Source organism: Papilio machaon, chromosome 16, assembly GCF_912999745.1.
Source record: "Papilio machaon chromosome 16, ilPapMach1.1, whole genome shotgun sequence".
Lineage (NCBI taxonomy): Eukaryota > Metazoa > Arthropoda > Insecta > Lepidoptera > Papilionidae > Papilio > Papilio machaon.
The window spans coordinates 4507699-4526505 of NC_060001.1; the positions used below are offsets into that span (position 1 = coordinate 4507699).

The 18807-nt window shown below is 33.0% G+C and overlaps 1 protein-coding gene across 1 annotated transcript in view; it reads right to left on the reverse strand.

The window, feature by feature from the left end:
* The window catches only part of LOC106716508 (Down syndrome cell adhesion molecule-like protein Dscam2), a 127864-nt gene that overhangs the window by 37863 nt on the left and 71194 nt on the right, over nucleotides 1–18807 (reverse strand). Inside the window, exon 2 of the mRNA XM_045681642.1 lies at nucleotides 2730–2848. Coding sequence (XP_045537598.1) covers nucleotides 2730–2848 — 119 coding nt within the window. The remainder of the gene's footprint in view (nucleotides 1–2729; nucleotides 2849–18807) is intronic.

Sequence of the window (18807 nt, forward strand, 5' to 3'; positions counted from 1 at the left end):
TAGTATTTTTACACTTTACTACTTTTAACCTTTGAGTTGTTTACAACCATTAGAGTTAGAAAGGCTTCTATACCAATAAAACCACTTCAAAGGAAAACTGAGTTGAAGTCAAAGGGTATTGAGTTAACTTAAGACAGGTTGCGAACTAACTTTGTTTATTGCAACAGATTCTGTGGTTTATCAAAGTATACACAAATGAAAAACAATATAGCCATCAATTTATATTTTTTGAATAATTTTTAGATAATAATTATGCAACCTTTTATTGCAAGAAACTGGACAAGGAAAAAAGTGTGATTTATAAAAGACGCACTAATTTGAGCTTTTCGAAAGTATATAAGTAACAAAAACATATATTTTTCTGATTTTTTTTAAAGAAAATGTTTATACAGCCTTACCAGCAAACCTAAAGAGTTTCCATCGCATAAAAGTTTTGTTGGAAACGGTAAAAATTATTCCACCTCTTTAAAGAAAACCAAAAAGGTCTCTTAGTAATTAATTATAATTAATAGAGGAAACATGTTTTCACACGTTTATTCTCAAATCAAATTGATACCCTTCCCCGCGGTAATCCTGGCGAGAAAATCCTTTACACAATTTAATAAGCGAGACACGTTCCCACGATCCAATTAAGCAAGAACAGTGACTTAAGCCACGTTTCTTTTATATTTTTAGACTTTTAAAAGAAAATAGAAAAATATCTTTCACTTTGTTACAAAGTTTGCTAATAAAATTATATTTTAGCTTAGTCTTTGTTATGTTTAATTTCGAAAAAGATATAATTATTTTAACAGTGTTTTGAAAAGAAAACCAACTTCGTAACTAACAAATTTTAATGAAATGTTTTTTTTATAAATCATGGATCTTTGGTTTCTGAGACCGATGTCTTTGTATAAAACATATCGTGACCCCTCTCATTATCTATATCTATCTATCTATATATATAAAAGAAAGTCGTGTTAGTTACACTATTTATAACTCAAGAACGGCTGAATCGATATGATTGAAAATTGGTGGGCAGGTAGCTTAGAACCAGGAAACGGACATAGGATAATTTTTACCCCGTTTTCTATTTTTTATTCCGCGCGGACGGAGTCGCGGGTAAAAGCTAGTATATATATAAAAGAAATTCGTGTTAGTTACACTATTTATAACTCAAGATAGGTCGAACTGATTTAGCTGAAAATTGATGGGGAGGTAGCTTAGAACTACGAGACATTAATAGGAACTTTTTTATCATGTGTTTTTTTTTATTCCGCGCGGACGGAGTCGCGGGTAAAAGCTAGTATTTGATAAAACAGAGACAACAATCTCGAGAATGGCAGTCTGAAAGTACACATAGGCTGAAAGGTATACGGAAATATGTATTCACGTTTTATTCACATATTTACTTGATAAATCCGCAACTGTTCAACACATTGAAATTTGGCACAGATATAGAACATAGTCTCGAGTAACAGACGCATGAGATTTCACCCTTTTTTAATTCTGCGCAGACGAAGTCGCGGGCAAAAGCCAGTGTTTTATACAGGTTTTTTTGTTCGACAAATCAACGATGAATAAATGAAATTTAACATAAAGTGAATGTTAAATGTTCACTAATATTTGCTATAGTATATTTATAGCACTGGTATGAAGTTATTAAAGGGGTATTAACCAACCTTTATAAATAAAAGAGAATACAAAAGAAATCTTAAATACATAGATATAAATCGTTTCTTTTAATATTAATTAATATGTTGTGTTATTTTTAGTTACTATTTTGAACAAATTCTTATTTTTTAAACAACAACTTTTGTTAAAAAAAATCAAAACATGCTTCCAATAAAATGAAATAGGTAATTAGGATGATAAAATGGAAAGGCAATCGAGATTGGATCGTTTGAATGCAAATGTAAGTAGTTACTTAAACTGCAAGATTCGAAGTGCAGAAAGTACGAACCGTTTACGATGTCTAAGAAGTTTTTACGATTTCATCTTTTTCATTTAAATACAGTTGCATGTTCTTAAGAGATTAGATTTTAATGATACTGACAATAGAATTTGACCCGATGGGCATAAGTCAAACTAAATTATGACAGTTCACTAGCGCCCCCCTGTCAATATAAAAAAGTGTCTGTGGTATTATATATAGATGTTTTGTCGTGTTTTTTTCATTCTGACAGATTATAGCAGCAACTCTCCTACCGGCCCATATGCGGATGTCGCACTATATTGGTTTAAAACTCATTCTTTTAAAGTTTCTACAGTTCCTTTGAAGACTGACATGCTCTACCAACTTAATGCGATACTAGCTAGGATGAGATAGAAAAAGATAGAGAGAGCGACAGAGAATCATCCATTTCGGTGCATTTTAAGAGAGATTGTAACCAAAAGTATTAAGTACTAATTCTGTCGAACAGTGAATAGTTGTGGAATGTCAATAGTAGCGTCACTGGGACACGCGGCGGGGTTGAAATGAAAATTCTTTTGCGTGTTATTGCATCGTAATGCTTGTCTGGGCGTTAATATCTTTAACGGGAGGATTACGTGTCTCAAAAGGGTTCTTTATGATTTTAATGAAGAAAATTATTTGTGCACTTTTAACATCAAAACACCTTCTTTTTCAAGCATTAGATTAAAAAAATCAAGGACAATCAAGAAAAGAGAAAAAGTTCCGATGAATAAAACTTAAACACTCGTATATTTTTAATAATGTCACATTATTATTGAAGATTTTGCATACTTACTTGATACTGTCCCTTGATGCTGCAACTGAGCATGGCGCCTGTATTGTTGGTGAAGTCGACGTGATGGGGCGGCTCCGACAGCGTGTTGATCCGCCGCGGCTCGGGCGACGCGCGCACTGCTGTAAAACATACAAAGATATTATATAAATCATAATATTCTTTAAGTGATATTAAAATAAGTCAATACCTTTTATAGTTACAAACTCTATAAGTTATAAAAATTTATACGATTAATAATTTGAGCAAAATAAAAGAGAGAAATTGTACACTAATAATTTGTTATGTTCTGTTCTTATAAGATTGAAAATATCTGTTATATGGGTCGGAGCTCAGTTGTTCTTATGAATTATTAAATTCCACTTGTTCCTTTCTGTAGAATAAAACTAACAAACCTGGATAAATCACCGGAGTCAAGAGAACAAAAGATATTGTTGCTGTTGTTGAAACGACATTAAGGGACGCAATTCTATTGAATTCTATGTGTCTGTGACAAATTAATAGAATCAGTAAGGAGAGGTTATTGACATTATCTTATACAATATATCAAAATGAAACATGTCTCTTTAACACATTAATAATAAAATATATATTATTGTTATCAATACATAGTATAAAACAAAGTCGCTTTCGCTGTATGTCCGTATGTATGCTTAGATCTTTAAAACTACGCAACGGATTTTGACGCGGTTTTTTTTAATAGATAGAGTGATTCTTATGGAAGGTTTGTATGTATAATAAATGCATAATATAGTAGAGAAACACTGATAAATTTAAAGTTTTCTAATGTGATGTCGTAAATAAGCACGTTTTTTTGCGCTTATATTGCAAACGCTGGCTGAACCCTACGAGATAGACCAAAATAATGTACTACAGTATTGTTCACCTTAAAAAGTTCAACAAAAAAGTCCGCAATGGTATATGTCTATCTCTTAGGGATAACCCAGCATAACCATTTTTATTCTTTTACGAAGTGATTTTAAACAATACAGCATTAATCCTTATCCATTTAAGTACCTTAAATAAATTGTGCATTTATTCTGTAGTAGGTATATTTTGCATTGCACCCGTGCGAAGCCGGGGCGGGTCGCTAGTAATTTATAATTTATAATTATATTCTCAAGTTAAAGTCTATTTAAAATTAATTGTTTGACATTAATATTGTATATTTTTTTAATTTAATCGATCTAAGCAATATCGCAATAACAATTGCCAAAGCTCATCTATCTTTTAAATAGCTACCGATCTATTTTTGTATTGCTCCCATACAAATTATCGTCAGATCAATTCGTAGTAGGTCATTATAATTCGAAGAGGGAAGTTCGGATTTGTCTATGAACTAGGATTTAGATATTTTGATAAAATCAATAAAGTATTAAGTAAATTATGAAATAACATCATTTCACTTATTGAAATGACTTCTAATATTTCTAATTCTTCCCTATAAAGTATCCAATATTCCAATTATATTGATTTAAGATCACTTTGGCTTGTATGAATGGCGAGAAACTAATATTAAAGAGGCAATTTCCTTTATTCAGTGGCATTTATTTATATATATTGGGGATGTAAATGGTCCATTACGCCCTTTGGAGAGACGCCAAGCCGACCTGTTCGTTTACATCCGCCCGCTGTTTGACTTATGTATAATGGCTGCTGTATTTTTTTTTAAATTATTCATTAACTGATAGATAATTCCAAAATATTCTAAAAATAGTTTAACTAAAAAAACAATATGATGATAATGTTATAACATCGGTAGACATCGACATCAGTAGATAGACGGTAGACGCCAGCAACAACAATGTCTGTGGCACGAATGGCTCACCCAATCCGATGCAACGACCACACAGAAGACAGCCATGAAGACGCACAGAAAGAGGATATTTCTCCTTACTATGCGTCCCCTCTTCCGCCAAATCCACTTCCCCTTCCCATCTTTTCCTAATAAGAAAAGGGTGGGAAGGGAAAGAGGATTAACATTAGGCCTCCGGTACCATACTCATCAGACGAAACGCGGAATTGCTTCCACTTCACGCCTGTTTTTGTGTGGTCGTGGTATTGCACCGGTCGACCCGGCCAATTCGTGCACCCAACAAATATTGTTGTTGCGGGATCTACCACTGTAAAAATTTTTCGTTTCGTCTGATGAGTGTGCGCTCCGGAGGCCTTTTTTAGTCCTCTTTCTCTTCTCATACTTTCCTTATTTGACAGAGGTGGGAATGCATAGAATAGGATAATATTCTCTTTCTGTGCGTCCCTTCCTCCGTCGATTGGATGTAGGCAACGCATTTGTGATTCGGATGTCTGTTGGTAGCGGTCGTTTCGATATTTCGGCGGAATCAGAGGGCCGCTCGCTCATTTGCTCCTTTATGATCTATAAAAAAATTGAATTTAACTTCGAGTCTTATTTTAAAATATAATTATCATAAAAATAAAAAGGCATTGTAAAAAATATTATATGAGTTTAATAAATTTTTATACCAAATTAAATCTCGTACCGTTATGAGGGTCTATTGCTCCGATAAGAGAAAGGTTCTGTATAGGATCGGGGACAGCAGGTCTATAATAAATTACAGACCCTAAAACTGATAAATTACGGGTACAGCAAACATTGCGTAAGTTAAAAGTTTACTTGAACAAGATAATTTAATTCGTCTTCAAAAGCAGCTGACATAATAAATTTAATTAACACAAAATTTTAATCAAATTTGAATAATGGATAGATTAAATTATGAAAACTTTGTTTAACTTCATAAAGAATCCTTGAAAACCAGAGTTTCAATAGTAATTACTAGATTCCAAGATTCATTGACCAAAATTATATCATTAAAACTTTAAAACTTTATAATTTTAGACTAAGTTCAGAAATACAAACGAAATTACTTCAAACCAGAATTCTGTAATGTCATGGTTTGATTGATTCGGAACCGTTCATGCTAAAATTATCGTAGCAGCTACGTTCTACGATCATCTACGTTATTCTACAATGTTCTAAGAGTTTCTACGATTTGTCATCTAAACTTCTACGCAAGTTTTGTAGACAAAAATGAATTATGTACTTCTTGTAACTATTACAATTTTGCATATTTTTCACACAAGTTAGAGTACCTATATTCGAGAAATGTATTATTAAAAAATTATATGTTGATTAAAAAAATCTTTTAAATATGTATACTTTCCGTTTTATACACACTTTATACCATATTATATTTAAATTAAACATTGAAAAAGTATGTCACTGTGTCGATAAAGGATATTTAATTCATAAGCTTCTAAAGATATTATGATAATCGTCGAACATATGAAGCGTGCACGCCTAATCCAACATACAACGTTAAAGCCGCCATTTTGCATATTACGTCCATTTCCATCACGTGGTTTATGCGGCCGCTAATATTGTTCTTTCCTATATTAGTAATTGGAAATGCAAATAGTATAGTCTATTATCGAATTATCAATTTGCTTATTAACTCGGTGTTATTTATCAAATTAAATCCATCATGATATATCGGATGTGCTTTAACTAATAATGCGTAATTAACAAATTATAATTTCGCTATTAATTAATACTAAAGTCTGTATTTGAAAGTGATTTTTGTTTAAACATCAAGAGGAAATTTCATTTAATTTAATGTCTTAGTTTATTCTTACAAACTAAGACGAATCTTTATATAAATGGAAGAAAATCGTGCTAATTTCACTATTTACAACTCGTGAAAGGCTGAACCGGTTTAGCAGATTTTTTTGAAGAGGTAGCTTAGAACAAGGAAACGGACATAGGATTAATGTCGTGTGGGCTAAAATTATTTAAAAAAAAAGCTTGGCAATAAAGGTTACTGAAGTTTTTGACAATTACACATGTGTTTCAAAGCTGTTGTTAAGATCAAAATGAAACTTTAAATTATACACAAAGAATTACTTGAGAAATCATAATAAATATTTGTTAACATTAAATGATAATATCATAATAATTATCATTTAATGTTAACACTATAGTAAAGATTACGATATTGAAGCGGTATAAATGTCAATCCTTAATCTCTATTTCTGAACCGAATAAGCTCGGTCTATGTTTTGCTACATTATTCAAATGTTTATTCATGTGCGGATTCACAGAGGCAACGTTATCTCTGTAAACAATTTAAACCAGAGCTTAGCGTACGACAACATTGTGAATCATATGCTGAAATTATAAGTTCAAAAATTTATACATACAATATTGTGTATTTACGTAACGTCGTCATTCCTATATCGTTCCTATCGTAGGGTAAGATACCCAATACCATGACTAAGCTTAAGTCCACAACGCTAAAACAATGCGGATTGATTAACATTGCACACATTTTTAAATTTGTTCTCAGATATATGTGCAGGTTGCACCATGATCTTCTAACTATTCAAACAGTGGTAGACTCCGCATCATTTTTTCTGTTTATTTCGTTAGGAATTCCAAATAGAGTATCTCTTTGTAGTTCAAAAAGTACAATTAAAAATCCACAACCAAAGGAATTAACTCGGCAAAGTGCTAGAACGGATACCTTAAAAGAATAAAACAAAACCATTCTGTCTGAATGTTCGATCGATCAATTGATGGTATCAGACTGGCAGGTTTATCTCTACCTATAGACATCTGACAACGCGAGGTCTCGTCCCGCGATTGCCGCAAACCGCAGCTTTCGATTTCCGTTTAATTCCACGACTGCAATGTCTCTTTATTATACGAACATTCGCGTGCCTTAAGGTATGATTACACTGTGTGTGCGGCGAAATCACATTTAGATTTTTTATTAATTGTATCCCTTTTCATGCACACATTATTTAAATCGAATAATATCAATTTGTTTTCAATTGATAATTACCATAATGAGATTATTACTAAGAAAATAAATAAATATTTTGTTATTCAAATTAACTCCGACAAGTATGCAAAGTTCTCTCTTATTTATTTACTAAAAAGCTATTGCTATCGGATGTAATGTAATCATGTTAATAAAAAGTCTTACATTGTTCAGAGAGTGAAAAAACACCTTAAGAGATATTTAAACATTGCGCTATTTTTGAACTTAACTCCTTTGAAATAAGGTTTGAAATCTATGAATATTTCTTGTGTAAAATAACGTTACGGACTTGTAGCTGTCATCTTGGTGTTAGCTAATTACATTAAAATGGATGGCGTTGGCTTGGCTTTGCAAATGCAACGTACAAAATGGAAGCACGTGAACAAATTTATAGCCGTTCAGGATCCTTTTGTTATTATGATATAAGGTCGTTCTGAGAATTTGTGAAATTGCACCGTTACTTGAGTGTTGAAGTTTGTTGTATAATAAGCAATACACATGTGTAAATAATATATGTTTATGATAATTTGTATACATAAATTATTGTATACATATTTTAATGATTCATTAAAACATTAATGATTTTAATGAATGAATAATTAATTTTTAATGATAAAATATAGCATTTTTTGAATATACAAAATATCTCTTTTTATTTACCCTCGAATTTGTTAGGTCGACGATCGTAATTGACAAACAGGACTTTTCCCTTACCCTCACAGACACACAAAGGGTGTAAAGTCAATGTCGGAATCCTTTGTGCCCTCATTAAAAGTGCCCTACGGTGAGTGTACGAATCACAAGCTAAGTATAGACTGGGGGGTTAATTACAATGCTACATTGTTGCGGTGACAAAGTTTTTATATTACAAAATGGGACGCTATTGCTTAAATTAAAAGCTTGTTTTTTGCACTTATGTTATATACATACATAAATCTTGGCATACAATTATAATAATGGTAGTTGCTATTTACAAGATAAATAAACTCAAATGCACAACTGAAATAATTGAATGTTATTTGTTTTCGTACATTTTCGTAGTGGTTACAATATTCCTACTCTCCTCTAGTTTGTAGTAAATTATATCCAAAATCGAAAATTTTATACAAATGACAGTCCCGCCAAAAGTTGGGACATGGGGTCACATGAGCACACCCTAACAACAGTCGGATATGCGGCGCTGTGAATACGAAGACGCGAGCCCAGCCGCGGCGATCGCTCATTAGAGGCACAATAGCCCGCCGCACAATACCCCGCATAAATAATCGCATGCATACGTATGCGTATGCTACAACTAGCATGCGTTACACTACGCGAGCCAGACAAGCCCTTTCAGTGTTCGGTGTAAGTCGCTATTTTTACATTTCGCTTAAATGACGACATTGTTTTTTTTGCCATTGGAGTATTTTTGTATATAGGTAATATGTAAGCGTATTTATATGTGACTGGCGAATCGTGAACACAGCCATTTTGTAATATACCTCGGTTAATAACCGAATGATATAATAATAGTACAAAAAACTTGCGGCCATTGTAATTAATGGACATCCTGTATAAATATTCTCAAAGTAGTAATCAAGCGTATATTGAAAATTCCAAATAAAAGCAAGCGTACCCGGAATTTTTGTAAATTCAATTGAGAGTAAATCGAACGTAACGACACTGTGAAATCAACAATCGACGTGACCAGGGCCCGTACGGGGTGCTGCGGGGTGTAGGCGGGGGTGTAGGAGACATGCGGGTCAGGTGGCTCTCATTCACGCGCATTTGTCCGTGAATGAATCGCTTTCATGCCACCATCGTTTCCATCGCTTTCAGTTCGACGTAAACGATTGACGTGCAGGTTAAACGTGAAGTTTATTATTTTCCAATGAAATAATCGGTGTTTTATCGGTTATAGTACTATAAAAATTAAACATTTACGATAGAGCTAAACGGATAATCGGTATTTTTGTCTATTATAGAAAGAAAAAATACTTATAACCACACATTAGTAGTTTGGTTGAGATTTTTTTTTAACGAATGACGCAATTCAATCTTACTAATGCGAATGTTTGGAGGTATGGATGGATGGGTGGATGTTTGTTAGAAGTAATCTCCAGTAAGGTTGCATGTATCTGGATGAAATTTGGTATATATGTAGACCACTGTCTGGAAGAACAAGCTTTTTATTTTTAATTCCGCGCAGACGATGGGCAAAAGCTATAGAACTTTATTACTCGAATTAATTAGAAGGGAAGAACGTTCAAAAACAATTTTCATTTTTCAAATGTTTTTTTTTAAATATTATAGAGCTTAAGTATTTGATAGCAATTTAAGTAAACAACTTAAGGATCTAAATCTCTTTTTATAAAAAAGTTACTGAAGCTAGATTAAATTTTAGGAGTCATATAACTGCGAGCCTCGTCCTTAAAATCAATGAAGTGTGACAATATAATTTTAGTTCCCCATAAAATCCTTTGCTCCGTCTTCGAAATATAAAAGGTGTATGTGGAGACTTGCGGCATTTTAGGGCACATAAAATAAATGTTATGTCTATTAAGTACAATCTAAAGTTATGATAGCCGGAGCCTGATTTACTTATAAAATAGTGTCAAGCTTTTTATAGTTCACTGTCAATTTAATTTACACCTACCCATGATATTGAGTACAAGAGAAAGGCTAAAATAAAATGAATAGATAGACTCTTTGACGTAATTGACGTGAGCATCATGTTTTTTCTCACGCATAGTAATGAATATTGTGTTCTAATGAGTGTTTTGTTTTAATTTATTTAAATTTAACCTTAGAGTTAAGCTGAATTTATTACTAGCTAAATTATTAAGTTTGTTGAGACAGTAAAATGATAAGATTTATAAATGTACAAACAGTTTTAGTGACGTAATTACAATACAAAACAAATATTTCACATTCTGAAAGTACTTCCTTAATCTATTTAATGAAGAAAAACCTTCCCGGCCTAAATAAATAGGTACGTTATACGGGTTTCGATTTTCATTCATTACGAAATATTTGATTTAGGAAATTATTATAGTTCAATATTGTAAAATAAATACATTTACATCAACTACAGTGAAACTTGGTTAAGTGGGACCTGGATAAGTGAGAAACCTCCATAACTGGAACTCATGCTGAGGTCCCAACACTTTGGCACTGAATTACCTCTGTTAGTGGGACGAGGTAAACCTCTATATCTGGGATTTGTTCTTTCGATTTATCATCATAGTTACCTCTATAACTGAGACAGCGAGTAAATTTTATATGCATAAACCTCTGTAACTGAGATAACATTGTTTGTTTACTCATTCTTATTCTACCCACAAATTCCACACGTAATTCCAAGTACGTAAGTACAAATTTTGAACTTCAATTACCTTCAGTTTTAGTTTCGCTTTACTATCATACAGATGTTTATTTGAAAAATGTCAAAACGAAAGCTACAATCGTTATCATTACGTGAAAAACTGAAGTTAATATCCATTTATGAAAGTGGGAAGACACGCGAAGAAGTTTGTGCCTAATTTAATGTGCCAAAAACTACTCTTTGTAGAAATAATTCATAAGTAAACATAAAATTGAATCACAATGTTCTGAAGGACAAGGAAAACTAAAACGTGTACGTTTATCAGAATATCCTGAACTTGAACAGTGTTTGCTAACATGGGTTAAGCAACTTCGTAACAAAAACGTTCCGGTATGTGGACCGATGATTAAAGAAAAGGCACAAGATTTCGCGCGAAGGCTCGATATTCATAATTTTTGTAGCAGCAATGGTAACCTGTATAACTGAAATAACCTGTATTCTCACCTCTATTAATGGAACCCTCTGTAAATGAGACAGATATATATTTATACCTGTATATCTGAGACACTGGGTAAGTGGAATACCTCTATAAGTGAAACGACATTGCAGGTCCCTTGATGTCTCACTTAACCAGGTTTCACTGTAATTTAATATTGTAAAACATTTATATTTTTTTGTAAAATATTGTAAAATTAACACATGTATTTATAAATATGATCAAGTATGGAGTCATTTATTCAGGGTACAATAATCTTTTTAACTAGTTTTGCTATTACGTAAACTTATTTTGTGGAATTATCAAATTTGCTAACAAAATTAATGAAGATAAAATCCTTTTGTTGTCCGCAGTTATCGGTTGGAATTCGTCCAAAGAAGGAAACCCTCTCAAAGATCCCGCTTAGAGATTATGTCTCTTTAATTTGTAGCATGTTAAAGATAACATTTCTTACTTAACTTCACTTATGCAAGCTAATTATATTCTACTGTAAGATATTTGATGCAAAAGTATTTTAAAAGAATTAAACTAACAGCGAAATAATGAATTTAACTCTACTTCATAATAATCCTCGCTGTAGTATAAACTCAAACCGAACGTAAGTAAACAAAAATGTCAGACGTTCCGCAATGACGGATGGAAAGAGACTGCCTCGAGCAGCAGCGCACGCTTCCTTATAAAACCTTTTTTTTTGTGTGGCTACCCTCAACAGTCCTAACACGGCTTCTCCTGACATGAGACCGTCCTCGGGCTTGTTCTTCCAGCATCTTCAACACTGGAATTCGTCTGTAACAATGGCATAGAGTCTTTCGATACCAGCTCGTTGGCAGGCGCTGCACTGGCGCGCTGCTCGGCGACAGGCGCTGCACTGGCGCGCTGCTCGGCGACAGGCGCTGCACTGGCGCGCTGCTCGACGACAGGCGCTGCACTGGCGCGCTAGACAGGCACCGCTCAGGCGCGCTGATTGCAGACAGGCACCGCTCAGGCGCGCTGATTGCAGACAGGCACCGCTCAGGCGCGCTGATTGTAGACAGGCACCGCTCAGGCGCGCTGATTGAAGACAGGCACCGCTCAGGCGCGCTGATTGTAGATAAGCGTGGCTGTGGCGCGCTGATTGTAGACAGGCACCGCTCAGGCGCGCTGATTGTAGACACGCACAGCTGCGGCGCGGTGCACAACACAGCTACATAGTAGGACACAAGACCCGACCAAATCTGCATCTATATCAATAATGGTGTCCTCGGTTATTTGATAATAACTCTTTATGGTTTCAAAACATTCGACACATGACCATGCGAGCCATGACATCAGTGGCAGCCCGCAGTATGCCAGATACTGAACGTCCCGCAGTCCGTTCAATGCCTTAATTCACAAGCCCATGTAGGGCAAGCGTCCCGCAGTCCGTTGCCGATAGGAGCGTCCCGCAGTCCGTCCTCTACATGATATTAATGGCAGCCCGCAGTATGCCAGATGCTGAACGTCCCGCAGTCCGTTCAATACTTTACTTCAAAAGACCATGTAGGGCAAGCGTCCCGCAGTCCGTTGCCGATAGGAGCGTCCCGCAATCCGTCCTCTACATGATATTAATGGCAAACGGCAGTTTGTCAGTCGTGAAGATACCCTAGAAGCATCTTCTGATACAGAACGTCTCATATTCCGTTCACAATCTCACATCTGCAGTTGGGTATCCCGCAGTCTACGCAACGCAGAGCATCTTGACAATACATGGACAAAGCAAACTGAACTAATAAAGGGCATCGATGACTATTACGAAATAATGACATACGTCTGACTCAGGTAATGGCTTAACACGCTCAGCGCAACCGACTAGCCTTACAAGTTCACTTTAAAATGAAAAAATCATGTTGGCATGTAACGTGTTAAATCTTGCCACGACTCGGCTTTACCTGACCTTCACTAATAAACTGATCGAGGTAATCAATTTCAGTATTTAGTAAAGAACACATCTTTAAATTAATTTAAAAGTCTGATGTTAACTTATTTGGCATCAAAACTTGAAATATAAAAATATTGGTTCGATCTTACCGCAGTACAAATTGAATAGATCGTGTCCACATTCCTGTCTGCTGTGAAATACACAGACAGCGCGTGAGCCTCACTGCCCACATATTCCCATGCAGAATAAACGGCTTGGTCCACGCTAACCTTGCTTCGCGAACACTGGTACGATTCTGATTTCGACTCAACTTACTGCGACTACAACGATTATCACGGTAACGATCTGACATTTTTCTCTTTGCATTTATTTTCACGAAAATGCAAACACAAAAACAGAGTGAGCAAAGTGGATAGAATCACTTGGATCCTATCCCACTTCTGATGTAAGATATTTGATGCAAAAGTATTTTAAAAGAATTAAACTAACAGCGAAATAATGAATTTAACTCTACTTCATAATAATCCTCGCTGTAGTATAAACTCAAACCGAACGTAAGTAAACAAAAATGTCAGACGTTCCGCAATGACGGATGGAAAGAGACTGCCTCGAGCAGCAGCGCACGCTTCCTTATAAAACCTTTTTTTTTGTGTGGCTACCCTCAACAGTCCTAACACTACTTTATTTAAGCTCAATATTATAAAATTATAACTGTAACGGTAGTTTCAAAGAGCAATTTAGATTTATCAGAGAACAAAAATACATTTAGTGTGTAGTTTATGACACGGTAAGGTTAAAGTAAGGTACAAGAAAATAACGACATTGAATGTCTCCTAACGTAGAGAAAGACCAATAAAGTATGGATGGTTTGTATGAAAGAGGTTACGTTAATAAGGGAGTTATGTAATAGGTATAAGATGGCTGATATAGGTGTGTGGAAGAGTGGTATACCTATATACATGTGCCGTTCTTCCGTAGGAAAAAGGGTAGGTTGATATATCGTATATGGTCAATCAAAGTTTTATTTATTTAAATATCACATACAGATATTGTGAAAAAATATATTTGTGATGTTTGCCTCTCTTCCGGATATTTAAATAATATTTCTAAAATCAATTTTATTTATAAAATTCTGACGACCGCTTGCCTCTTTCAAAAAGCAGCTGTTACGTACGAAATAATATTTTTCTGTGATATTTCGCTATAATTCTTTCTTTTAGTATCACTTCTTCCCAGTAACATTATTTTCCTTTTTACGGTATCTTTATTTTTATATTTTCTTGAAATATCAACTGATATGTTATGTGATGTTCGCAAGTGGGAAATTTTTGTGACGATAGTATTTTTTACAAAGTTTATAACTTTATTTGACAAACATAGCAGAGACACAGCCAGTCTACTAGCTGTCAGTTCTCATACACAATCGGCAAAACTTCTGCGCTCGAGTAATAAGCATGAAAATTAATAAGTGTCTCAATAAGTCTAAAACGGAAAAAGGTGCTGATATCGCAATTAGTTATGTTAGAAAATAAGAAATAATTTACGTACATACAACGACAAGCGATAACATTGGCCTAGGGCCTAGGATCTATTGTACTTTAAAATTACTTTTAGCCAGATAAGAACGATGCACTCTATACGAGCAGTTTTTTGATATTATTTGATAAGATTCATAATTAATTCTATTCATCATTTACCTAATTCTCCTTTTCCTTCCCACGATTTTTCTTAAAAGAAAATGATGGGAAGTGGTTATGAATTTGACAGAGAAAGGGACGAATTGGAAGGGGAAATATCCTCTTTCTTTGCGTCCTTTCCTTTGTCTATCAAAGGTAGGCAACGCATCTGCGATTGCTGATGTCTATGGACAGCGGTCGCTTCGCTATTTCGGCGTATTCAGGTGGTCGCTTACTGGTATGCCACCTAGTGATATTAAAAAAAAAAATGGTTAAGTATAAGATTAGATAAACCGTTGTTCAATATAAAACAGATTTATTTTTTCATTCATTTTTATTTATCCTGCTGGTTCCCGGGAAAGTAACATTAAGAACCATTTACTCTCTATTAAATCTAATTCAATGCTCGCAAAAGCACTTTTAAGTCTTCTTATGTAAATTTGTTTGAATTTTATATACTACATACTTTTATTTATAAATAAATCATTTGATTAAGCTTTGACAAAATATTCTAAAGATGATTTGAAAAATAGCAGATAAGGTTTGTTTGTGCGAATTTCTAATTTTTTACCAGATTTTAGTATTAGTAACTGAATTATTTATTTTTGCGCAGACTTTTTATAACTCTTTTTATTACATAATTATACATGATATTTGTAAAACCATTAATACTATTAGTTTTTAACAATACATTTTCACGTGTCACTTTTGTGATAGACGACTCATATTTTGAGTTGCAACAATGACTTGGACGGCTTCCAACTTTCAAGTTCAAATGAGGTCACTTTTGTTTCAGCACTAAAAGTATTTTAGAGATCCTTGTGTATTTAGAAACATTTTTTTTACACAAATTCTGCCATTTATTCAATCATTTTTCATGTATTAAGGAAAATATAAGATTGATTTTTGATATATTGTGCTTATATACTATTATTATAAATCCAAATGTTTAGATGAAACGCTTCAACAGATCTTGATAAAATTTTACATAGGTGTAGAACTTAATCTAGAAGAACACATAGGTACTAATTAATTAACGGGCGACAGCTAATTAATTATAAATGTGACATTTTATGTCACGAATATTCACTATTCGTGACATTTTATTTGCAATGTTAGAAAATCCTTCCAATTTTTCCTTTGATATTAAATGACAGCTAGATATTATGTTCTTGCTATGTTTATGTCCAGGCTAAGTTCTACATCTGTGCCAAATTTCCGTTCCATCAGTTGAGCCGTTCCAGTGAGATATTTAAACAAACTTCCATCCATCCATTCACCTAAATATTCGCATTTATAATATTAGTAAGATTTATTACATTATCGTGAAATTGGTTCTAGTACGTCGTATAACGGATGCTCCCAGGAGACAGCGTACGAAATAAAATCAATTCAATGGAAACGAGCAATAAAAGCTAACTATATAATAACTGTTTTATTATTTAATTGTATATAAAACAATGACTTTCTTTTTTCCTTAAAAAATCTTTAAAGTGCATTTCCACTATCATAAAACTGGTGTAAAACATATCCTCTTCCCTGTTCTTATCTTTGAAAAAACTGAGACAGTCGTATGTTTTAAAACATGTGTTATGGCAGTCAAATTTCACAATAAGATAATTAACTGTGGGTTTTTGACACCAAAATCTTAGTTTATAACCTAAAAAGGAATTCATATATTACTTTCCAAAGTTGTAGTTTTTTAAGACTGTGAATTTATTAATCTTTAAAACAAATTTAAATATTTAATAAATACAAATTATAGAGAATACCAACTATTATTTCATAATGTTTGAAGATGTTTTAATCTTCATCTTTATGACTATTAAATTTTCATTTCGCGCAAAGCTCATTAAGATCTTTGATATAAATCTTAAATACGTTTTGCGTTATTCGAATTAAGTCTACAAATGTTAGCTTAATGTTCTCAGAATTGCTTAATTTTGTATAAACATATTAATGGAAACGCCAATAGCCTAACGCTTAAAAGTACAGACCACCGATCTAGAGGTTGCGAGATCGAATCCTGCCATACGACTATTGTTGTGAACCATACTATATTATAGGCTTACCTGGAATGGTTATAAGGAATGATAGTAAATTAATAAAAAAACTACTGATCATAAGGCAAAGAAAAGCTATACAGAGAGTATGTACATTCAACGACTCAATAGTACATGAAAAAATATAATCTACGGTTGGAGTAGCAGGAGGGACAGTGAAGGAGAAGGTGAGTAGAAGAAGCCAACTGAAAAACCGCACTGAAAACTAGAAGGGAGTTTAAATTTCAATTACAAAATACCAAACAGAAATTAAATTAAATCGTTTTATTACATCTTTGCCGTAGTAATTACAAGATGATGTTTTATTAAAAAATGTTCTTACAAAATTAAATGTAATTTTATTAAAAAAATCTACTAAAGAAAAAAATATATCTGATATAAGCACAGTTGTTTTGAAATTACGGTTAAAGTTGGATAGAAAACGTGGCTTTAGTGGAGTCTGTTATTTCAGTTATGAAGCCGAAATTGCTAGTTTATCCTCCAGAGCTTTTACACTTTGAGCTCCATAATGGCAGACCATGACATAAATGAAGTTACTCTTATACGATAACTTATATTAAATGTTCATTTAATATTTTATGATAAAAATAACATAGTAACAATTTTTCTACTTTATAAGGAAATTAAAAGTGAACGATTTAACAAATATTAACTACGTGAAATTCAGAAATTCAGGTTTATTGTTATCTTAGTAAAATGGAAGCGCTATTTTGACATACTAACCTAATTGGATTTTAACCTCATCATTTTGGTAGTTGAATATAGGTTACAAAATGTATTATATATGTAGGCAGCAAGTACTAGATTTGTATATTAATCTAGTTATATTTTTAATTGGGCTAATTATATTTAAATGCAGAAATATATAAAGTCAAATTATATGGAAATTCAATTGCATTTAATGAATAAATGTTTCAACAGCGATAAGGTTTATTAGCATTTCACAGCAATATTTTAAACTGTTTGTGCAGATACCAGTAAATATACTCGAAATTTAGTAATGTTCGTATTGTGTGTATAGAACTCGTGTATTTTATGATGCATAGTTTGGTAATAAAATATTAAATTCAAAGGAGACAATTTAAATAAAAACATTTTGTGAGAATGTTATTATACTTCATATATATAAATTATAAATAAAGATTTATAAAATTAAAAATATATAATGTAATAACACAAAATATAATTTTAGTAGAACAAACTGCTCGTAATATTCTTTTGCTTACACGTTTGTTTACCAATTTTGTTTATTTTTCGTCTCATATTTTCTCGAATTAGAAACAAATTACTATATAATTAAAATAATTCTATACATCTATTTAAACATTAACGAATTAAAATTATATGTTAAATTCTGTCAGATTAGACAAGAATTTTTATGTGACAAAGATTACTTATACCAAATTAGCTGTATTACTATACAGATTTTTTCGAGTTTATTAGCACAAAAAGACTGTAATAATGACTTTGACCTGACTGTTACTTTCTACATTAATTAGTAAAGCAGGTCAAAGTCTATTCTCTACTTTCACGACTTTTGTTTTAGCCGTCCATTATGAACATAAAGTCTGTATCAAAATATAGAGCAAGAAAATTCTTTCACTTTTTTACAATACCTAACATAAAACGTTCCTTAACACAAAAAGAGGGCAGTTTCTCAGCTGATGATGAATTTTCTTTTTTATAATAATAAAATACAATGATGTATTTTTTAATAGCGAGCTATATTCCTTTTATATATAGCGGAGTTGATTATGAAGAAGAACAAAAGAAAGTTTAAATTGATTAACAACAAATATTCTAC